General features: G+C 40.0%; 1 protein-coding gene across 1 annotated transcript in view; it reads left to right on the top strand.

Annotated features, from left to right (window-relative positions):
* Positions 1-24,520, top strand: part of AGBL1 (AGBL carboxypeptidase 1) — a 248,241-nt gene that overhangs the window by 52,855 nt on the left and 170,866 nt on the right. The window contains exons 16-17 of the mRNA XM_053988729.1: positions 4,702-4,846; positions 8,398-8,551. Of these exons, the coding sequence (XP_053844704.1) occupies positions 4,702-4,846; positions 8,398-8,551 (299 nt within the window). The remainder of the gene's footprint in view (positions 1-4,701; positions 4,847-8,397; positions 8,552-24,520) is intronic.

The raw sequence follows: 24,520 nt of genomic DNA, 5'->3' as shown, positions 1-24,520 counted from the left end.
GGAAAATAGTGATGCACTTTGAAAAATACAGAGGAACCCAGGCATGCCTTTAATTGCTTTTGCAGCAGGGCCTTTGCTGAGAGACACCTCTGAGCTGAAGGAGAGGGGGAGGAAAAGCTCGATGGCGAGATGTCTGTGTGAAGCAGGTTGGCTGATCTCTGGCATTCATCTTCCCTGTGGATGGGGTAGTTTACTCATAAAGATGAATGTTGTGGCACAGCTGTGTCACTGTGTTCCTTTCTCATATGTCTCACTAGAGTTTTTATGTTGTGGAGAATATTAGCAGAGCTCTTGTCAGAAAGTAGCTGAGTGACACTTCTGCTCTATTTTATTGTCTCTCTGTGAAGTGACAGGATACACCCATGATAAACAGTTGCAGTTACAATAAGATCATCTAATTCTCTTGCTGTCTTGGCAGCTTTTATACACTGAATAATATTCCTTTCTGGCAAATTATTTAAGGAATAAAGGCAGCTGAGTGTTGAATTGGTGACAATGTGCTTGTGCCTTTGGTTTCGTGGCTCATTCTAAGCATATTATCTAACCTCCAGCTTTTCCAGACAGTAGTCAGGTCAGGTTATGAAGCACATTGAGTGTTTTGTTCTCACACCAGCACTAAAAACTTGACTGTTTAGTGATTATAACCATGCCAGAATTAGGTCTTCTCTTTTCAGCATCTTATAATCACAGTAGATGAAATAAACATGATATTAGCAGGTCATTTCTCAGCTCTAATGGTATCTGTGAAAGGATGAGACATCAGCCTCACTCTGAGAGCACCTGGCCTTTGCAGTGTGACTGAACACCTTAATGGCACAATGGCTGGGGGAATATTCTACTTCAGCTGGGATTCTGCCTGAAATATTGACAACAAAAATATCTCATCACAGATTTCTCCTTTGGAAAGGAAGTTGTGTTGTGCATTTTCTGCTTTCCAATGTGGCAGACCCCAAAATAACAGCCATGCCCAGTAAATTCTTAAATACTGCTTTTTGTGGTATGAATGAGGGTGTTACTAAAGTGTCTTGCTCTTAATAACCACACTTAGAGATGTAAAGAAGTCCAGACATGGAAAGTGAGGACACCAAACTCCAGGTGGACAGTATTTTGGACCAAGGGAATACATCAACAGATTAAAAGAGAGAAACCTTTTGCTTTCCATTTGAACTCTGTTTTGAAGTGGCCCAGAAGTCTGAGATATTGACACTTTCTTTGGCCATTTTAGTCTAAGCCGAAAATGCCATATTCCATCATCTAACAGTACTAAAATACATTTAGTACTAAATTGGTAATTTGGTACTAAAATACGTTTAGTATTTTACAATACTAAAGATAGGAACTCTAAAGATCAGATGGCCAAGAGGTATTGCTCCTGAATCACTTGGTGCTTTTGAATTCCTCAGTTACCACCCAGCTCCTGTCCTGCCTGCATCTTTGTCCAAGCTGCTTCACCTGTCTATGTCTGTTTCTCCCCCTACAAAGGGTGGAAAATTGGAGTCACTTATCTGCCACCCAAAGAATGGAATAGATAAATGAGGAAGCATGTTTTAATGAGATTGTATTTGCAAAGATTTTTTTCAAGCTCAAAAACTTATCTTGTAGAGTAAGAGATAAGTAGTATTATTAATTAATTCTTCATCACTGCTATGCTGGAAATACAATACTTGTGCATTTTTTTTTTCTGAAGAAGAGCAGCAAGCAAAGTGATTTCACTACTACAAAGTGACTGAAAGGCACAATAGATACAGCTTATGTGTTCATTGAGAAAACTACACTTAGGTCTCTTTTTTCTCTCCAATAACCAGTGTGTTGGCTTCTAGAAAGCATGAGAGGCTTTCAACATGTTTCTGAAAGAGGAGACAAATAAGGTAGTGGGGACCAGATGTTGCCAGAGTCTTTTATTCCTTTCCTTTTCTTTCCTTGTTACTTTAGGCTCCATGCTGGTATGGTAGGGTGTTGTGATGAAAAAGTGGTGAGGAACTAAAAAGCATCAATCTGGTGGAGGAAAAAGGAAGCAATAGAGTTATTTTGGCTTGACAGCAGTGGGAGGAGAGGGAGGCACAGAGGAAAAATGTTATTTTTTTAGGTTTCTTTCAAAAATATTCAGAGCTACTGCTTTGTATGACGGATTGTGAGGAGACCAGATTATATACAGTAAAAGTATGTGATCATTTACACTGCTTACACACAGGGGTTTTTCTTTTCACTGCAAAAGTGAAGAATATTGAAGCCTCCCAAAGCCACCTGTAAACTTGCTGCTACTGCCAGATAACTTGCTATGGTTTGAAGCAGGCATCAAGAAGTTATTCAAAAGTCTGGGAGTGTCTTTTCTGGGTGGGTAGTTGGGTGGGCAGCAGAGATGCTGGGAACAAGGATGAAATGTGCTGCTGAGCAGTGCTGTGAGAGCATCCCTGCCCTGGGAATTGTGCCTGAGCAGGCAGGAGTGAGCAACGCTGAACTACCAGTGCAGCATCAAGGTCAGAGGTGTCTCTTCCTGCAAAACCCCTGGGATAAAGTGGCCATTTTAGGGAGGAGAGGACACTTGTCTGCAGAATTACAGACTACAGAGGGAGAAGCCTTTACTCTGCAGTGTGGGAATAATGTCGATGTGAGATATTTAGGCAGTATCAGCAAAGACCTGCTTCCTCCCACATCTCTGACTCCAAATGTGGAGGGGAGGACTTGGAAGAATTCAACACTTTTGTGACCACACATTATGAATAAGGTGATCTAACCTTCCAAGTGACACTTAGTAAAATAGAGGCTGTGGAGGTGAGCGTTTTCCTTCTGCACCATGGAGGAAATGGTGATTAATTATCCTTTATTGTCAAAATTAACAGGAACTATATTAAATGTCATTGTTCTGACTTCAAAAAGATACCAGACTTTAACCCTTGATCCAGTGAAATGCATCTATAAATGCTAAGTTCGTGTTTCTATATTAGTGAGTTTATTGAATTTTTTTTCTCTTTTAGTCTTTGTCCAATATTAAGGTGCTTTATTTTCAAAAGAAATGTTGGGGTAAAGGGTTCAACTGAGAATAAAATCATAGGCTTTTCAGGTTGCCACTGTGACTCTGTTCCTGCACTATCTATTGATCCAGTTGGTATCACTCACCCCACATGTTCCTAAATATTGAATTCAAGTGAAAACCTAGCAGCATGGTATTGTCTCTCCCTTATGAAAAAGAGCTGATTATTTTGGAGAATTTGACAAGAATAATTATCTTTTTTCTTTCCACCCCTTTGAATAAAAATGAACAGCAGCAAAATAAACTAGTATTGTGAAATTCAGGAGTTGAAATTGCATCTTTTGGTTGCCTCTTCTCTTTTGCATTTTAATGCAACATTGATGATAACATTTGTCAAAGAAATCTCACAGTCCTTCAGAATCAGAAGGTTTGGCAACAGCATAATTGGTGCAATGTGGGAAAAATATTGTTTGAAATGTACTTATGGATGCAATTTGCTCTGAGGCTTCTACCTAAAGTGCATGATTTGTCACTTCATCTCTGCTGAAAGAAAACTTTCCTACTCTGCCTGAAGTCATCTCTTCATCAGAGTAAGTCTCCTGCAAGAGATCAGCTCTTGACACTAGACTGAGGAGCTTGTTACAAGATTTGTAGTTTTACTGAAGGCAGTGTCAAGGATTTGTGCGCTCTCTTAGACCTTGTCAGTGTTGACCAGCCTCACCCAGAGCTCTGCTGTAGTGAGGCTTCAGCTCAGCCACTGCTGTGTCCCTGTTGCTGTGTCCCTGCTTTGCTGCACATCCTGATCCAGATCCTGACCCATGAAGTGACCTGCTGGTTGGACCCAGACCTGCCTCACCACCCGAGTCTTGTCTGATGATCTGAACCTGTGGTTGAGCTCCTCTGCTGTCTCCAGGCATGCCCTGATCAGGTGCTGTGGGATATGACCCTGCCTCAAGAGTTCTCTGCTCTTCTGGCTTCCATGTCAAGCTCAGCTCCCTGTTTTTTAGGGAGCAGCTAGTCCTCACTGTTCCCTGAGAGAGAGAGGGTCAAGTCTTCAAAAAAAGAGTGATACAAAGAAGAATTTATGGATTGGACACAACTGGAAAATCTGTATGAGGTCACTTCTCTTTCACTCCCAGTCTCTACCCAAACCCACTCTCCTTTCTTCTCAGCAAAGTGCCTTTGATGGTATCTGAAATATTTTTATGTATGTCCTATTTATTATTTATTTTTATTCCTGAAATATCACTTTTCTTCCTGTGGTGGAACTGAATAGTTGGTTTGGTAGGGTATTCAATTTTCTGAATCTCCAGGCTTTTTGCAGAGTATTTTCTTACGGCATTGTTCAGGGCTGTGAATAGGAACCTGCCTCTCTGAGCAAGATAATGTGAATATCTGAAGAAATACAGCAATTTTAGCTGAATGCATAGTTTAAATATGTCTGGACTCTGCTATGTGAGCTACTATTAGCTGACTGCTTCTTTATTTGCATCTTAACAAAACGAAGCATTAATGGATTTTATTTTCCTAGGAGAGTGCTCCCATCCCTCAGCAGCACGTGACTGGCAGTGCCCTGCACTGCCACGTGCAGTTCTGCCTCCTAAATCCCTGCTGGGCTTTGTGTCCTGTTGTGTGGATGCTCCTCTGAATGCTTATTTTTCCCATGGCTGCTTCAAATGCACATCTAGAAGTGAAAAGCATTTACTTTCCTCCTCTTTCTCTTCTTCCAGAAACCACTACCGCTGCAGTGCAGCTGCAGGAGGAGGCGTGAGGGGAAGGTTCTACTACACCCTCACCTTCAGCATCAAGTTCCCTCACAAAGATGATGTCTGCTACCTGGCCTACCACTACCCCTACACCTACTCCACAATGATGGTAATGCTGACATGTTCACCTAGATAAGATAATGGCCCTGACAGGTTGGAGCTGCTTGGATATGTGTAGGGTTTGAGATGACACAGAGGATTGATGTCACACCTCCTCATCCCTGGGAGCGCTCAGAGTCAGGTTGGATGGGGCTTTGAGCACCCTGGTCTGGGGGAATGTGTCCCTGTCCTTGGCAGGGGGTTGGAATGAGATGATCCTTAAGGTCCCTTCCCACTGAAACCATTCTGTGATCATGATGGTGTCATTGCCTTGTTTACAGCTGCAGCTCCTGCCAGCTGTAAAGCCCAGAATGCTGTAGAAGAAAAGAAGTTTCTCTGTGGGATAAGCTGAGCACAAACCATTAGTGCTTATAGCAGTCATAATACAGACCAAAGGTGTCTCCACTCATTTGAGGAGGCAGGATCCTCCTCCTGAAGGGCTGGGAAGCAGGGGGCTAAAGCTAATGACAGCTCAGGTGTGCTGCCTGATCCTCCTCCTGACACAGGGTAGCAGCCCAGCTTTCAGAGCTGCACCCAGCATTACCAGGCTGCTGGACCTCATCTGATACTTTACCAGCTCTGGAGATACTTTACCACTCTGGAGTGTCAATAGGAATTTGTGACACTCCCACCAGTGCTGTCAGTACAGAAACTAAAAGAATACAACTCCACAGCATAAATTTAGTTATTGAGTTCTACCAATTTTTTGTTTTTTTTTTTTTTACTGGGCACAGGTTTGTTTTCCACAGCCTCTTCTGTGGAAAGGGATGGATGGTAAGGGAATTTTCTGGGAAATGCATCCAGTGTGCTTCCTCTCTAATTGATGTAGAAGAGATAGGATGAAAGAAATGAAGTGAATAGTTCTGGGAGTAGCTTTGCTTTGTTGCTAAAGATGAGAATAATGTTACTGCAAATGAAACCACACAGTTCCAGTAGATCAGTTTCCCTCCCTTCTGACCTCAGTTTCCATTATCAGCACATTCTGTTTTGGCCAATACATGCTGGTGTGGGTTGGTGGAGGTCGCTGTGTTTTTCTAATGATATCAGTTTGCCAAAAGCAAACTGGAGGCTGTGCTTTCCAGGGGACAGTGTCCTCCCCCAGGACTGGCTGTGCTGCCTGGCACACCAGCAGAGTTAGGCTTAGATTGATTCCCACTCAAGAAAGCCTCTTGTCAACTGGTTTGCATCCCATTACAGACATTCAAAGAAACTGCTTCCAATATCTGGAAGAAGGCCAGTCCAGCCTTCAGTCCAAAACATGTCTGTCAGCTCACTTTTCATCAGTTCCTCACCAGTCACTCCTAAAGTTCTGTGGGGGAGAGTGTGTGCTCCAGTGGTGGGGTCTGACCTTTAGCCCTGAAGACACAAATATCTACAGTGTGCAGGGTAAAAAATAGAAGCAATACTGAAGAATTGGTTGGAATTATTCACCACCATACATTTCACATAAATGCAGTGCCGCATCATTATTTTACTGTTATTGATTTCTATCTTTTGCTGGCACAAAACAAGAGAGACTTGGAGAGTCTGTGTGCTCTGGGAATGACTGAATATCTCACCTGCTCCTGACAGAATAGAGATGAAAAATATGCTATTCCTAGGCTTCCAGTACCAGGTCTTTAAGTATTTCACTGTCTCTTCGAATAAAATGCTATTTAAATGTCTCTTTAAATAAAATGCCTTTAACTTCAATGGAAGTTAAAGGGAATTTTGCCCCAGGAAAAGTTTAAATGAACTCTGACACAATAAGGACCATAAAGTTTGGTAAATGGAAATTATGGGTGGAAAAGGCTGATAGATTGTCATGTCCAGCTCTAGCTAAAGCAAAATCATTACTTCTAATAATTCTGCTTGGGCTAATTTAAAATATTAAGTGATGCACTATACACATCTCCATTTTACTTTTATTTCCACAGTAAATAAACTAAATCAGGTTTGTGCATCAGTAGATGGCATTTTAAAGCATTTGTCCACTGGTGAAATGTGTTGGTTTTACATATCAATAATAAATTAAAACTGATTATGAACCCAAGGGTTCAATTAAAGACATAGTGCTTTGGGGAAGAAGATAAACTTGTATATGGAGTTAATAATTTGAAAATGTTTTTAAATATCATATATATTTAATGGTTATAGGCATATTTGCAGGAAATATTGCAGAATCTTATTTGAACTGGATGAACTCTGCAGTTCATTACTTCTTGTCCATTAGTAATTACATTTCTTTTATGAACAGTAATTTATCTATTTTTTACATCACAGTATTAATTGTTTTGATATCTAGTTGAAATCTCTGTGGTAGCTATACCCAATTAAGTTTCACTGGGTACCAGGAACATAAGTAAATGATGGTATTGAGTTCTCTGTATCTATGTGAGATTGTTAAATGCATGTAATAATTGAATTTACTTTATAGAGCTGTATTTTAATTGTTTTATAACATAGCTGACTGTAAATTTCAGTTCTGTGTTTACATGGCTCTATTTGAATGCTGGGAAAGCAGTCTGAAACATGGTGAGCTCCAAGATTTGATAAACAGGAATGTGGTGTCCCATAAATGTAGATTAAAATGTAACCCTGACTCATGGAGACAGAGCATCACCCTGTGAGGGTCACTGGGTGAACTGAAGTGTTTTTGTTAGCACAAGTGTGCTCATTGCACCTATTCCTACCAACTGGGAGACAACTGGTGTTCCACAGCACTCTGCACCACCCCACAGGGGCATTGCTCACACTCATCAGCTGCAAGGCAAACAGAGAACCACACTTCATCTGCTGTGTGGGTGACAAGTGTCTCCGTGTCTAATGAGGCGATCGGAATTTGTTCCAAAAAGTCTTTCTTCTAAGCTGCCAGTTCTTTTCCTCAAATTTCTCAAGAAGCTGTTGGTCTTTAGAATTATTTAAAGCTGTCATAAACTTTGGGGGGTGGGGAGAAAATCTCCCATTTTAACTAACTTCTTGGAAAGACACTCTTCAAATTTCCCACTACTGATTGTACAAAATGTTGTTTCGATAGAAACTTTTTGGCTGCCTCTGATATGGAGTTGTCACTGAGTTTCACTGGCATGTGCTTGACAGCTAGGCAATCAATTCTGTAAATGTTCAAAAGTAGTGAGTTTTCTCACGTTTCTACAAAACCCTTATTAAAATATATAGAGTAAATGCTTCTCTTTTGGATTTCATGTATGCATAGAAATTTCATTATGCTAACAAAAGCACCTAGGAACGGTTCAGGCAAATTCATAGAATAGTTTGGGCTGGAAGGGACATTTAAAGGTCATCTGCTCCGACCCCTCTGCAATAAAAAAGGGACATCCTCAAGTAGATCATGATATAAGAATAAATATTCTGTGCAGCTTCAGTGAAGTGGGATGCATTGTGAATGGCTTGTGCATATTTGTGGGATGTAAAAGGTGCTGATATTAACTGGCAGAAGAGAGGATCTGGGAAGTTAACAAGATATGAAATTAGTATCAAAAATAATATACAGCTACTGGAATAAAATCAGGTTTTATAGACTGTGAACTCCTTTATAAATCTGCTTCCTTGCTTCTTTTTCAGTCCCATCTTGATATCCTGGAACAAAATAGGAACCCTAAGAAGGTTTACTGGAGGCAGCAGACACTCTGCCAGACTCTAGGAGGAAATCCTTGCCCACTGCTCACAATCACTGCCATGCCTGAGTCTAAAAACAGAGATGACCTGGAGCAATTCTGTAAGTAGCCCAATGAAGCTTTAAAAAAGATGCTGGTGAGTTGTGCTCATGTCAGCAGTGACAATAACAACCTCTTTTGTGAGCATGCTGATTTTCTTGTCTTTCTCATTTTGGAAGAAGGCATATAAATATGAGCATTAGCCAATTATGATCCTCTTTAAAAATTACAAGTTTGCATGGAAGAAGGAGGAGAACTGGTACCATTTTGTACTTCTAATTTCCCTTCAATGATGTAAAACATTTGAAAAGTTCAAAATAAAATATCTCCTAGAGCAAAAAAACTGTGAAATAACTAATTCAACAAGATTTTTTTTATATTTTATGTTTTCTACTAAAATTTTTATGTATTTTGAAGTCTTAGATTTGGGAAAAAAAAACAAACAAACAAACAAACAAAAAGATAACTCATTCTGAGCTGGACCAGCAATTGAAGTCTTCTGGTGAAATTCCAGCTCCTGCAGTGTGCCCAGTAGATCCATCTGGACACAATATATCTTTGCGTTCTGAGACCATACTGATTACGCACTGTTTAATAGTAAATATTATAATTGCCATTTTATATCAAGAGCTGGTTATTTTTCATTGTGAGAGCCAAAGATTGAGACCTTCAGTGGCCTTGATGAACAGGATTAAGAATGCATGTTTCTGTAACTCAACAGCAAGTGATAAGATTCTGATTAGCATCACATTGGGTTAGCTTAGATTTTAGAGCCTAAATCATTAACTGCTTATATGTAGGTTAATTTTTTTTCTGAAATCAGAAACAAGGTGTACAGTGATTTTTTCTTTTTTTTTTTTTCCTCTTCAAACATAACACAGTTTGAGACCTTTGAGGCTTGTGGATATTTAAATTGTCTTAAGATCTTTTTAGATGTTAAATGAATACTTTTCATTACCTTACTTAGGTACTAGGCTAGAAGAATCCAAAGGGATTCTGTGACATGAACCACAGTTCTTGTTGCAAACTTCTAAATTAAAAGGCACTTGAAATATGAGAGTTGGTGAAAGTTATTCCTATCTTTTTTTGTTCAAATTTAGAGCAGAGTGACTGCAGCTATGCTGATATTACAGTGTAATCATCCACAGCTCCTACCTTTTTACTGTAATCACTTGATTACAAATTCAGCTTTTACCCTGGATTAGCAAATTTATATCATGAACTTGCTTTTCTTGGTTGAAATACTAACGCAAAATAGCCAAGTACAGGCTACATGGGGAATTTATAATGTGCATGCACAGATTTAATTATGGCTGTCCATGCCTGGCTTGAAGAGAGAATTCCCGCCCTTAAGCATTTTTCTTCCATTATAATGATGACACAGAAAACCAGTGGGTGGGAGCTGGGGAGGGGGGGGTGGTTGTCTAAAACAGCCTTTGGCACATGGCAGGTGATCCCCTGGTCAGATGTTATTTGCTGATGCCTCATGGCAGAAGGTCTCAAGGGGGCAACTTGAAGGTAAATTGGAATATTTTATTTGAGGATTGGAGCCATCTGGAAGAGGCATGAACAAGATTTTCTGCCCAAGTGAGACGCCCTTTCCAATGGTGGTACAAAGCAAAAACTGAGCTAAGATTTGGGTTTATCTAAGCAGGGGCTTGGAGTGAGTCAGTCTCATGAGGAGTCACTATCCTAAACATTGGACTTCTGCTCTTTTGGTTTTGAAAGGACTGTCTGAAAGGAGTGTTTTGTGATAGGAAAGAAAAAAAAAATTCAAGAAAGTATTGAGCTATAAATGTGACCATGTTGGGAGGCATGGCCATTTTCTGGAGCACTGTATTCTCAGAGTATGTTGGATTCCCTCTTGCAGGGTTAGAAGAGAGCCTGGCAGGTTTTTAAAGGTTGTTAACCTGTCTTCACAGACAAGGCTTGGCTTGCTTATTCAGCCCAGGTTTGCTGAAAGATTCATAAGGCATCTATGAATAATTTGGACAGATACTTTTTCCAATGCTTCAGACTGTTTAATATACTGCACCTAGGTTCAAATCCCAATTATGTGGCTTAAATCCCCTTATTTTCAATAGAAATAAATATCTCCTGCCTTGTGGTAGTACATGAAGCCAGCGGGAGCTTGTAGTTCTCCTTGAAATGCCATGAAATCCTGTGCCACTAAACCCTTCCTCTGAAGCCTTGCACTACAATAAGATTGCAGACTTCCAATCCATGAGCCCATGGAACTCAATCAAAACAGAACATGTAGAAACCCCAGTTGTCCAACTGAAACAGAAGTTTTTTTGGGGAAAGACATTATCAAGGCAACACAGTTTCACTCAAGTTTTCAAGACTGTAAAACTAAACACCAATACTCTTAAGTGATGAAAATGTTTATTGTTTTATCAAGTGGAAGAACAACAAGGCAGCACACCATGTTTTATGCTGTGGGGATGCCTGTAGGCAAATCTGAATAATCATGTATGTGCTTATTTTGTTTGAGTAGCTCGGATAATTATGGCTTTTGGGGATGCACTTAGTCTAATTTGTGCTGTTTTGTGTTGCTTTGATCAGCAGTTACTTCTCAGTTTCCTCATTTTGTATGACATACCCATCCTTCTGTGAAGTGTTTTGGCTGATGGAAGGACCTGTTTGTCAATGTTTTCCATGCTAAAAACACAACTCAAGAGCAACAACTTCAAGCTAAATATGAAGAGACCAAAGGGTAGAGGATTTCCCTGCAATAAATCCCATGGCTTTGTACAGTCTCCATGGGTATTTCAGCTTGAGAAGGAACGTGGAACTCCAGCACTGGGGAACTTGGCACATGGATAATGGATAAAAATGAACAGTCCTTGTTCTTCCTTCTGGTTCAGGCTGATGCACAGTTTTCATGAGCTACAGTAATGTTGATTTCCTATCAAACTTACCTTGAGAGTTTCTTTTCAGCATTGCCTGTAGCACAAATCTCACCAGGTCTTTGTAGCTCCTGATCATACTGAAATAGTCTATTTTGTTATTTTGTATTGGAAGTGCTCAGAGAGAGTGAGGGCATGGCATCCTCTGTGTCAGCTGTGCTTTACTTCCCTTCCTCATCTCTTTCAGATTGCTTCTGTCAAGCTTTTGATTAATGTGGTCCTAGGATGGTTAAATTTGTCTGAGTTAAATTTATTAACGTGTACCTTGTTAATAGGAAGCACAAGCCATGCTGAAGGGAAGAAAAATGGGTTACTTCTTTCCTTCATTATGCCTTGTTTGTGTGAGGCTTTGATATTCACTTTAGGCTCCTTTCTCCTTCCACTCTTTATATCTGCCCTTTATATGATGATGGTGTACTGAATAATTTTTATTAAATGTTCAGTTTTGAAATTGATATGAAGACAGAAAGAAGTGAGGTGGGAACTCTTTGGCTTCCTGTGCTTTTACTCTCATTCATGAAACCACTCAGTTACAATCAGCACAACCTCCACTCAAACTTGATCCATGTCTGTAGGTACCTGGGCTGGTCAGTGGTCCCTGCTGGGCTTTGCAGCTGCATAGACTTGAACAAATAGAGACTGAGAGGGACTATCTTGTTGTTTTTTTTTTTGGTTGCTGTTTAAACTTGCCCTTCCTGGCATCAGATGAATAAGACTCAGCATCCAGCTAGTACAGATGTCTTTAATACCCGTTCTAAGTGCAATATCCTCCATGGTCTTGTGATAAAGGTAAAATCATTCTGACTGTGTGTGGGTGACTTTGTTTCTGGCTGTGTTAGGTCTGTCTGATGAGAGTTAAAGGGACTTTTGAAGGGAGAGCAATTCTCAACATCTTTCAGAGCACTCGCAAATGAATGCAGAAACAAGGACAATGATAAAGCTTCCAAATCTTGGTGCCAACTCTTTGCTTGATGAATTAATAGGTGTCTGCAGAGCTCTGATTTTCTTGTTTGCCACACACACAGAGCCCAATGAAGGCAGTGTTAGCAGCATGTATGTGTACTCAGTAATAGTTTGCAAACTCTTAATTCACAGTATTATTTATGCATGTGTGCAGTGTGTAACTCTACTAAACTCCCTGGCAGACAGCTGAATAGACCCTGCAAGCAGTAGGATACTGTTGTAAGTGACAGAGCAAATGGACAGATTAACTCTTCAAAGAAGTGTAAGGAAAATATCTAAACACTGATGCACAGGCAATGATAAAATTGTCTTCTCGTTAAGAAATAAAGGACACTGATATATTGCTAATGTTAACAGAATGGTGGAATTTAAACCACCAAAAGCAAAATGGTCAGAAAAGAACAGGGTACACTCTACACTACCATGTGAGCTTTTTTCCGGAGGTGTTTCCTGGCTGTACCCTTAGCTGGGGTGGATTTGCTCTCACCTTTAGTCAGAGAAGGGAAGGGGCAGGACACCTCTGAGAAGTGATGATGTAGTGTTGGTGCCATTCTGGTTAGTGCTAACACAGAGTAATGACTCAAGCAGTCCCAAAGGAATTGCACAACTCTCCACATGGCTGGTTGTACTGTTGTCATCTCCATTAATAATAGTGATTATTCAGTGTGTTATATGTATTTGAGAGTCAACACACCTAATGAGTATTCTTTTAGCTGTGGGTAGCATTATAGATATGAATTTTATGGTTTAAAGTTAACCCAAATTGTCCCAGATAATTAGCAGCAGAAAAGAGGGAAATTAAACAAAAATGGCAGTAGAAAATGCATTTGCATCTGTAATATCTGTCACTTTGAGTTGCTCTTCTGTCATCATATGTCCTCTTTATGCATGGCTGAGGAAACCATTATGAATACTGTCAAAAAAAGATAATGACACCTGCTTATTTTAAATGTAGTCTCTCAGGGATTTGAAGCACATTTTTTGTCTAGGCGTGTTTCTGAAGAAGGATTGAGTAATGTTTTTGGGATAGATATGGTAGGATGCTCATACCATTGAATGTGCAGATGCTCCTGGAGCTGGAATGAGGGATAAAGTGAGACTAATGAGGTGAGGTGTCTTTACCTGGTCTCATCTTAAGCCTACAGAATAAAAAAAGACACAGTTGCTGGGAAAACTATTCTAACATTTCTCAATTTGCTTGTATAAGCTATTTAAATGGTTGTTTTGCAGTTTTGATCTTTTCTTAGGAAGAAACAAGCCCTTTACCTTTAAATATAAATTGCAGCAAAGAGCAATTCCTAAGCAAAGAACAGCAGAGGATGTGAATTGCAGGGGCCACTTACGCAGGATACTGGGAAATAATGATCATGTGGAAAATGTACACAGTTTAATTAAGCACATTGATTAAATCAATATGACTCAAACAGCTTAGTGCTCCAATCAGCTTAATCTCATTAAATGTAATTCAGGCCTCAATAATTGATTAATAATGCATTATAGTTTATGAATTATTGACTCAGAGTTATTATAACTGTGCCTGCTCCCCGTGTGGCAGCCAGTGTTGCATGTTAATTATGAAAGTCTCAAGCCCTCTTGAATAACTTTTTCAAACCTGGAGATGACACATCTCCTAGTGAAACAGGGATCAAATTAGTTCAAAACCTTATTGGAGTCAGTCCGCCCCAAAGGAAGCTGCACTCCTTAAAGGAAGCTCTCATCTAATAGTGTTGAAATAAGGAGGTAGAATGACCTGCTCTGATTGGTAATGATCTTTTCAGCAGGCAGAAGGGCTGCTTCTAGCAATTCATCTGGAGTGCTAACCTGGCATTGTGCTGGCTGGAAGCAGCTCACACCAGCAAGCACATCTGCTCTTCACTGTTACTGCCAGTGATCCTCCCTCCAGCACACGTGCAAACAGCACAGCCACTTGCTCGTGGACCCTCAGGTCGCACGTGTCTGCCAAATGGGGACCAATCCACCTCCCCAGAACTGTCTGGGTGCTGACTGGTTGTTGTGGGAAGGTCTGATAGGCTTTTATGATGACAGCTCCACAGTGCTAAGTTAATACAAGAAGAAAGAACCGTTGCTGCTATTGATGATAATCTCAGGAGAGAAACCAAGAACTGAAGAAAGCCCCTGCTCCTTGGGTGGTCCCCCATTAGATGGCATTTCCACTGAATGGGAACAGATGATATCTCTGACAGACTGTTTTTGTAGCTTTCTAGTTACTTAATGTGGACCAAATTGCAATCTTATGCAGTAAGTGTCCACCATTTCCTTCAAGTATTCCATTTACAGACCTGTTCTGCTTTTTCCTTTCATCAGTTCTCTATGTCTTCTCTTTATTTGTGATTATAGTTAAAAGTGAACAGATTTTACTGTGTATAGAAATTTATTGAGATTATTATAGAATACTGGAGAAAAACATTTTTTCTTTATCCTTGCATCTGCAATAAGGAGGTTTGTGTCTTTGTATTTTTTTGATTTTAAGATTTTCTCCTAATTTGCAGGGCTTCCAGGCAGAGGTGCTGATTTCTCTCTCACTTTGTACCAAACACTTTGTTTTTGGTGACAGGCAGAGTCAGCTGTTGTGAAAACTGTTATCCTGTTTTAATGCAGCAGTGAAGAAAGGCTGAATAAAATTGTCATGTATTCTACAGTGCTAAATAATTACAGAATTGAGAATGTTTTTTTTCCACTTGAATAGACGGTTTCTCAAGCTTCTGAAGCCAAAGCAAAGCTGTCCAGTTATGCAACACTGATGGTCTGTGCTGAAATTTTTTCAAGATTGTCTTTCAAATTTAAACATCTCTTGTACTTTTTCTTTCTGATATCCCAGTCACAACAGCGTTGGCAGCTCCTTGCAAAAAGAGCAGAGAAATTTCTGCAAAACTATGCTCCTCTTTGAGTATCCAGCCTGCTGCCATAAAGATGGAAGCTGGTTGAATGGAATATGAAATTTGTGAGACAGACACATGGTTGTCTGCTTTTTCATGATGTATCAAATGCTCTTGGAATCCCAGTGTTTGGTGGAGTTGACTCTGCCAGCACAGCTTTGACACTGTGGTCAGCCTTCTGTGAGCTTGGCAAAATACATATTAATTTATTGAATTCCAGTAGTCAAGGCAGCAAGGAATGGACAGAAAACACTGAACAAGGATGCTAAAACTGGGCTTTGAAGCATAGACAATCACAGTGTTTTTAGCAAAGAGAGTAAGTAAATATTAGGGTAATGTCTCATTCTGTCCCACCCTCTGCCTAATGCATCACGATGGCAGAATAAGCACCTTAAACAAGATTATTTGTAGTGTTCTTCATTCAGCTGCCATGTTCTGCATTTTTTAAAAAATAAAATTCCTTCTGAAATTTGGATATTTTTTCTAAGCTGTCCTCTGCTTAGGGGATAGAGCAGAAAATTCTGTAGCACTTTTTCCAGCACTTGTTCAGCTGCCTTTCCTTCTTTGATTTAGAACAGTCTTATTTCTGCCCCAAAAGATTTATAACATTTCCATGTCCTTTCTAGAGAAGAAAATATCTGATTAAAGGCTGGAACATAAGTTATCTTCTGGAACATAAGTTATCAATATCTTCTTGGTATGGACTTGGGCTAGAACATCAGGAGTTGGATGATGATCCTTGTGGGTCCCTTCCAACCCAAGATATTCTACGATTCAGTAGAGCTTAAGGCTGGCAATGCTCCAGACTTCCAGAGCATAACAGCCTTTTCTGATACACTAATGAATTAAACATCTTGAAAATCTAAATTAGCATATCTTAGTCATAATTATTTTATTTCTTGATTGGTTTGTCAAGTGCCTCAGAAGGGTCTTCTCACAGGAGTGTGGTACTACTTGTATTTTTGCTACAAGACATTGAAGATTATCAATGAAACTGAAAATGGTTTGGTTGTATGTATTTCTTATATTGCTTTGGAAATGTACAGGCAGCTGCTTGGAATATGCCTGTCTTCCAAAACCCCAAGACCATTTCTCATTGCAGTGGACCTGCAAGCTTCTACAGGAGTGCTAGGCTGCCCAGATTCTTGCCTTAACAGAAGGGAGAAAAAAAATCTTCTCTCCTTTAGGTGGAAACAGTCTGTGAGAAGCCTGCAGGTGTTGTTTCCAATGGCCAATCAAGGTATTGAAATACAGCCCAGCAGAGCCCCCAGGCAACTCTTACTCCCTCAAATGGTGAACAAGCATTAAACTGCTACTGGGTTTTTATTATCAGCTTCAAATTATGGTGTGGCCAAAAAAAAAAAAAAAAAAAAAAAAAAAAAACAAAAACAAAAAAAACCCAAATCAACATGTTTCTGTGAGTGGCACATTTCTCATGCCTGGCCATAAATTCTAGTCCTCTGGGGCATGTGCTAAAAGGTCACTGTGGTACTGTATAAGTCAGCCAGACAAGCTTTTGAAGTGAGGTAAATCTCTCCTCAATGTGGCAGAGATGGGCTGTGAGAGGGAGGAAATAATTTTAGGGTCAGACTGTCACTGGAGATTGAATATTGATAGGAGCAATGTCCTTACCAAGGTGTGAAGAGTTAATGCTTGTGCCTCAAGGTAAAAGCCAAGGTCAGGAAGGGGTTCCTTCATCTGGTCACAATATTGCCCAGCTGGTCGTGTGTCATATTACACAGAGTGGCTGTTTATCACAAGTCAGAAGGTCTAGAGCATCTGCTGATGTATAAAGTGGGTTGTCTTGAAGGCAGTTGGGTTTGGACACCTGTGTTAAAATAGGTGTTTCTGGTCAGTAGTGCTAAAGGTGTGGATGGTGGGACAGTCTGTGGATCACTCTTGCTTCTTGAATTAAAAGGTTAGCAAGAAGTTCCTCAGGTTCAAGCCTTATGTAAAGTAAGAAATTGTCATTTTGTAACAGTAGAAATGCGACCAGTTGTTCTCCTTTCTGTTTGGTTGTACCTCCTCATTGATAACTGCTAGGCAAGCTGTGATCAGAGATTTGGGAGCAGGACAGCTGCAGGTTGGCCTTGTGGAAGAGTAATCTGTGGCTGGAAATCCCAGGAGTGTAGCACGTGTACCAGCTGCTGTCAGACCCACACAACCACTCCTGCCATCTCAGAGAGCAATTTTTGTTTCTGCTTCAGTATTTTTTCCTTTTCTGTTCCAGAAAAGCTGTGCTGATATACAGATTGAGGTAGATACACATTGCTTTCTGAGCTTGACAATCTTGTGGGAACAAACTATTTTGGATGTCAAGATTGGGCAGAGTTGGCAAAAAGCGGGGTCTGCCACTCTTCTAGTAAACCATTGCTTTTAGTTTGGGAACTCAGATGAGGGACAGTTTGTCAAGTCTTTCAGTTTGTGTTAAAGAACTGCTAGGCTGTGACAGGACCCAGAGTATGTCCTGCTAACAGGGAACTCTGCTACTCTGAGGTAGATTTTTCTTGCTCCTGTGACTCTTGAATTTCTCACTCTAACAATAGGCTTCAGCTTGCACAGGCAAACTATTCCTCAGCCCCCAGAACTAACAGACTGTTGGGAAACAGTGTGGGTGGTGTTATAACTTTCACCTTTATCCTTCTAAACTGGGAATTTTCTTGGTGCTTTTAAATCTCGGCTGACTGGTTTGGAGAGACTGTCTACTGCGTCTGACTTGAAAATAGAAAAGTCATTCAGCTGATACCTCAAGGCTTTGAAAACTTTCTGGAAAACAACAATCTAATTTCTGGATTTAATGTTCCAAGCTATGCGTTTTTGTCTGATAAAGGCTGGCCTAGCTAGTCATGGGTTACGAATACCTGGAGTTGTTTGGATTGTATGGAACAGCTTTAGTGCATGTTTGCCAGAGCTGCAAGCAGATAGTTTGTTCAGCTACTCTGCCCACATCCATGCGAGGGGCTCTACACTCTTGTGAAATGTAGCAAACACTATTTCTGTGTGCTGATCTTAATCAAATTCTATTTCTATGTACTGATTTTAATATTAATCTATCCAAGAGCATTACTGAGTGAGGAGGCATATTTGCAATACATGGTATACATTTGTGTTTCTCCTCGTTTTGTATCTGGAATTCTGAACGCCTAATTCTCACCTGTAAGTTGATTTTGCTGGGAGGGTCTATGAAGATTTCTGCCTGACCTGTTTAACTGAGTTTAATTTCTGTAACTGGAGAATGAGATCCATTCCTGTGTGACTGATGCGGCCAATCTTATCCCAGGAAAATAAGCCAGCAATATGTTGAAAGTAGTAGTTTGCAGATGCCACAGGCTGCTACTACTTGTTGCCTATAACTGACAGATTCTAGAAACAAGCATTTGTGATTAATGGGCTGCAATTATACAGAAATACTGAAATGAAATGGGACTAAAAATATCCCATAATGATTTTTAAAAGGCCATTCTGTTAATGAGAGGATTTGTCCATCTCTACATCAAAAGGAAACTTGTTAGCTCTCTGAGCTTGCCCACCTGTTTCTAATGCAGGAATAGAAAAAAAAAACAAGTGGGGACAGCTGCTCTGCTCAGACTGCAAATGTGGTGATAAGATCAACGAGCTGACAAGTGAGATGGTAGATACTGCAAAGTGCACCAGTGCTCCCAGACAGCTAAACTTGGACTTCTCTATCATTTCAGGGCACTTATTATGTGGCTGTAACACTTGGAAAATTATATCTATCAAATTACCAATGCGCTTAGAATTTAATTTGCTCTATCAATTGTAATTGTTGTACTTCTTAGCGTTGGGGGGGGGAATAAAGTAATTTTCCTTGTCACTTGGCAATTATTTTTATAAGTTTTTACTCTTTTTTTTTTTTTCCCATAGAATTTATTTAACAAACTCTTTTGAAAATATTTCTAGCTCAGCCTGGGTGCTTTGCAATAATGAGGTTAAATTAAATATCTTGAAATTTTTATTAAAACATGATGTGGGCAGAGGTAACAAGTAAATGAAGAAGTCAGAATGGGTGGGAGATATGTCCACAGATAAGGAAGGACTTGTGGACAACTTAGGGACTTTCTTTTTTTTATTTTATTTTTTAAGAACCAGAGAGACATACTACAACACCCTATTTTATTTCTGCATTCTTCCCTTACCACTTTCATATCATCTTTTGCTTTCTACTCTAGTCTGAAAACATTACATGATAGTGATAGATAAACCATAGCACTCTGCAAATGTGTGTGTGCTTGATAATTTTGGGAAGGATGGGTGGGTTCCAGAATGAAAATAACAGCTGATCTTGATATAGGATAAATAACATGACTGAGAGAGGGCTCTACTGATTATGTCTAAGTGCACAATTCAATTCTTTTTCATAGCTAATGAAAAGAGGAGGAAGTTATTTGAAGTAATGGATTATGTAGCAAATCACTTCAAGGGTGAATGTGGATGGCACACAATTCTTTGACTGGAGCTTGGGAAACAGCTGTTGAGCTTCCAGCTCCAACTGATTTGTATTTTATTCTTGGGCAACTTACTTGATTTTTCTGTAAATCCTTACCTTCATAACTTGGAAAACACTTGAAACATGTAATCTTCAGTCTATGAAGTGCTTCAAGAGAAGATGAGTGAGATGGAATTTATTATCACTGGCATCAGAGTGACTTTGACAGGTCTCCCAGAGGCTGTTTAGGTCCCATGGTGAGCACCTAACAGAGGGCTGTAACTAGTGATTGAAGTAGAGATGAAGAAAATAGGTAGATGGATGGGAGGGCAGAAAGTCCTTAAATTCCTTGCTAATCAGGCTGTGCCTGTTGGAAATAAAAATGCAGAGAGGCTTTTATTGTAAAAATGTGGCTGTAGTGGATAATGCAGCAGAAACTATCTCTGGCTTTTTTTTTTTTTTTCCCTTTGTGCTTGCTGTGCTGGGGAATTTCTGAAAAATATTCTGAAAAAAAATCTTTTTTATATTTTTCTTTAAGTCCTTCCTACCCCTGTAAGCACGTGCAAAAGGTGCAGCCAGACTGAGGTCATTCCTTTCCTGTCCTGAGTAGCAGTGGGCAGTGCAGGCTGTAACAAGATTAGTGTCTCTAGTGTCTTGTCTGCTTTGTTTCTTTGCAGTGTTGCTGGTCAGCTTCACAACTTGGGAATTGTTATTGTGTGCAGTAGGGAAGTGCATTTAGCAGAGCAGGCATTGAAGGCCGTTTTTAAGCTCAGTCCTGTAAATCCTGGCCTCTGGCAGCCCAAGCTGTTTAGCTGTGTTTTATGAATCAGGTCATATCGTGTCTGCCACAGCTTCCAGATGCCAAGCTCCTTCTGTGACAGTTCTGTCAAGCGTTTTTGAAAGGGCACAAAAACAACAGCTAGAGGGTCACCATGAGGCACAACTCAACTCGTGGGAATTGTGCTTCAAAAAGAGCTACTGGCCAGAGGCTGAACGAGCAAGCAAGAGACAGATGAAGGGCTCTGGGCATGTCAAGGGCTGTGGTGTCCCCACTATCCCTATTCTCCCCATTTTTAGCCATTACCAACTATTGAATGAGCAAGAAACATGTTGTGAAGTGCTTACAGTCTCTGTGCTGCCAACTATGGAGAATGTCTGTCAATAGACTTGGAACAGCACTTCTGCTCATCACTGATGGCTTGCTCCTTAATTTCATGTCCTAGATCATACTCTTTAAATCACAACATTCCCAGGATCCTCCTTCTAGCTTATCAAAAGTCTCTCCCACCAGCTGGGGTGTAGCAAGCACATTTTTCTCTCTCTCAGGATTTTTTATTGAGGTGCACAGAGAGAAATGAAAGAGAAAACAATTTCTATTTCTGCTCTATGTTTTTCTCTTGTGGAATGTGTTTGGAGAATTGTTTACCCAGAGTGAGTGCTTGGTTGGATCATGGTGGATTGTTTGGGCCTGATGGCCAATCGGATCCACTGTGTCTGGACTCTGGCGAACAGGGTCACGAGTTGGGAGTTAGTGAGATATGATAGTTAGAGAAAGTAGCATGTAGTATTTAGTATCCTCTTTTATATAGCATATTAATGTATTATAACATAATTATAATAAAGAAATCATTCAACCTTCTGAAATAGAGTTAAACATCATCATTCTTCCCATTGGGTTCGCCGACATCTACAACACTGGGGCATCACTTGCCAGGCAGACACCATGACCTTGTTTTCCAGCCTATCAAAATGTAATGTGAAATTAGGCTCAGACCTGATAAAATTGCTGTTTGCACAAAAAGATTAGTGTTCCCCATTAAATTAAATGTAATAGGCAGAAATAAAATAAAATATATCAAATTAAAACATGCAGGTAATGCATGCAAACCCTAAAATTAATTTGGATTATAAACAGGCAGTGAGACTGAATGGTTGGTTTCTTCATCCATGAGGGAAGCACCCTGAGTAATACAGAGGAAAGAAATAATTCAGGGAGATCCTTTGGTTTTGAGAGTGGATGGGAGTGTTAGGTGGCAGGGGAAGGTTATTTTTTGATGTAAGGCATTTTTCATTAGCTGAATATTCTTGCAGTTAGAAAACATCAGTTAGAAGTCTCTTCATTTTTTGAAAACAAGGTATTAACATAAGAAGTTTTGTTAAATACAGCAAGAAGATAAATCATCTTTGCAATGCTAGCCATTAGCCTGTCATGACCATGATTTACAGGGATTTTCTTCTATATAAATAAGTGTTTCTTTTAAAAGCACTCAGAGTTTACAGAGCAGGAGATGAAGTGGCTGTGAATGCTCTGGAATAGAATGGTTTTGATATGAGTGTTTCTTATGGCACGTTGAGAGAGGAGCTCATGCTGTGGATTGTACAGGCTGTATCAAGTGAATGTGCTATAAGTGGAAGGATTCTGGGGCAGGGTCAGTTGGAAAAGTTCAAAGTTCTGCTGTGGAAGTGCTGGGGTGAAAGTGCAGGAAGGCACTGGGATTGAGGAAACATCACAGTTATCAGCTTTATGAAGTCAGTTTGGACTACACCTCAAAAATTCAAACGGATTAGGAGCTATCAATTGTGCTGTTAAATTATTTGCCTGAAAGAACCTTCTGGAGATTGCTTTTATATAAATTTAATATTACTTAGGATATTAGGAAGAACTAGAAGCTTTCCTGTGTGAAAGCTCCCAATTTTGCAGTGATACATGGAGTGCTGAGGAAGGACATCACGTGTTCCACTTCTTGTTTCTTCTGGGGCTGCCAGGACTGCTCTGCAGCCTGTTTCCTCTCTTCATGAGAACCTTTTTCTATGCTTTGTAGCAACTTGTGGGGATAAAAAGAACATTTTTCCTCACCCTAGCCTTCCTATCATCTTATTTCCTCGAACAGACGACTCTGCCTAACTTGACGCTCCGCTCCCTGCAGTGATTGATGCAGGAAGACATCATCCATTAGACATCATTTTGCTGGCATCTGAAGGGAAGAACTTACTGACCTGAGTCTGGGACTGCTTAGTGTGTCTTTACACAGACTGTTTGAAATTTCTGCATGTTATTTACTTCATGCCGTGGCAAATTTTGTTCCACCTAGTTTTGTCAAGTACTCTGGGGCTCAGATTCTGCTATATGAGCCTGATTCCTTCTTCATCTTTAGGATATCTCAATAATAGAACTGCTTGAAAGAAAATACAGTATGAACTTGGTTGGGAACTTCAGGGCTCATCTCTGCTGTTTCTCCTGGAAAACTTATATTCTACTCATGGTCTGTCACACAACAAGTCCTGCAGTCTAGGAGATGGAACATGATGCTGCTTCTGTCATGATGCAAGATCATTGGGCCAGCATCTGTTTTGCTCTCTTGATGATCTGATTGAAAGACCTTTTATGTTGACCCCTTATTTGTGTTCTTTTGCTCAGGTATTTGGGGAGTTCATCTAAGACCTTGCCATGAAGACAAGATTCATTATTCAAAATTTGGAGAGAGTTTAACCTCATTGATCTCTTGTTTGTGGAAAGCAAGGATTTCCTTTGGGATCAGCTCTGGACAGTGTAGTTCCAAGATTTAGGATAGACTTAGACAGCAGTGATGTAAAAATCAATTTAGTGGTGCCACAAATGAGGTCAGCCCGCAGAAGGTCCTTTACTGTGGAGCTGTTGACATAGTGAAGTGGTAGAAGGTTTTTTTGTAGACTTTCTGTTTATTTCCTCTTTCCTCTGAGTTTTTTATATGTAAGAGAACACACCATTTAAAATTCTCATAGTTTGCTTACTCCAGGAGAAATACAGAATAATATTATTTTTAAGAAACCTTCCTAGCTTGACTGAGTCTGAAGCAATGAGTGATAAATATCAAATCAAGTGAAGACCAAAAATGTAATTTTTACCATCAGAGGCAATCTGTAATGCTTTTTATCTTAACAAAAATTGATATTTCATCACTTTGACAATGAGAGGCTCTGATTGTACTTTCTTTTAATATATTTTACAAGTTTCAAGCCATTCCCTGAGGAAGACTTCAAGTCAGGGAGAGATGGATCTGTGCCACTTAAAAGCACAACACATATTTAAGAATAAACAGTACTTTATGCTGTAGGTGGTAATAGGTAGGTTTTAAATATGTACTACATAAAGAGTAAAGAGCTTTTTTAGAATAAACTATAGCATTTGTCTTCTGTAGAGCAGAACAGCTTGAAGTACTACACAATTTAAACTTGTGTTAAACTGTTAAACTTGACTGTTATTCCCAGGAGTGAAAGAAAATCTAGCAGATGCTCCATTTCTCGTGCCCATTTTAGGGCTCACAGGCCTCATTGGAGGTTCTAAGTTCATCCCAGAGTGGACAAAATATTGAGATCTTCACCCAATTTTTTTACCATTCTTTTCATGTCTGGATTTCCCAGAAGGAGAAATTAGCAAAATTTGGGCTTCTTAACTGGATCCGTTGAAGTTAGCAAAGAAAACTAATTCCTGTTGGGTTATTTCTGTCCCCAGCCACTGCAGGATTGTTGTGTACAAAATGACTTCTTGTGCTCTGGGCAATGAGGTTTTAATGTTAACTTCCACCTCTCCACAGGGGAGACATTTTAGTGTAACTCTCTGATATTCAGTCTAAATGTTCCTTTGTGGAGTTTCATGCCATTAACCTCGGATTCACCCGGGTTTGGCACTCTGAGAAATTCCTCTTGCACTGAGCCTGCTCTGGGAGCGATGGCAGTGAAGGGCACGGGGTGTTGTGCTGGGGGTAAAGGCTGTGTCCCCCACAGGCAGGAGGTGGGGACTGAGGCATTACTCGCTGTGTGTGAAAGCCATTTATT

The sequence above is a fragment of the Vidua macroura genome, chromosome 12 (assembly GCF_024509145.1).
Source record: "Vidua macroura isolate BioBank_ID:100142 chromosome 12, ASM2450914v1, whole genome shotgun sequence".
In the NCBI taxonomy this organism is placed as follows: domain Eukaryota; kingdom Metazoa; phylum Chordata; class Aves; order Passeriformes; family Viduidae; genus Vidua; species Vidua macroura.
This window is presented reverse-complemented; position numbering and strand designations above follow the sequence as displayed.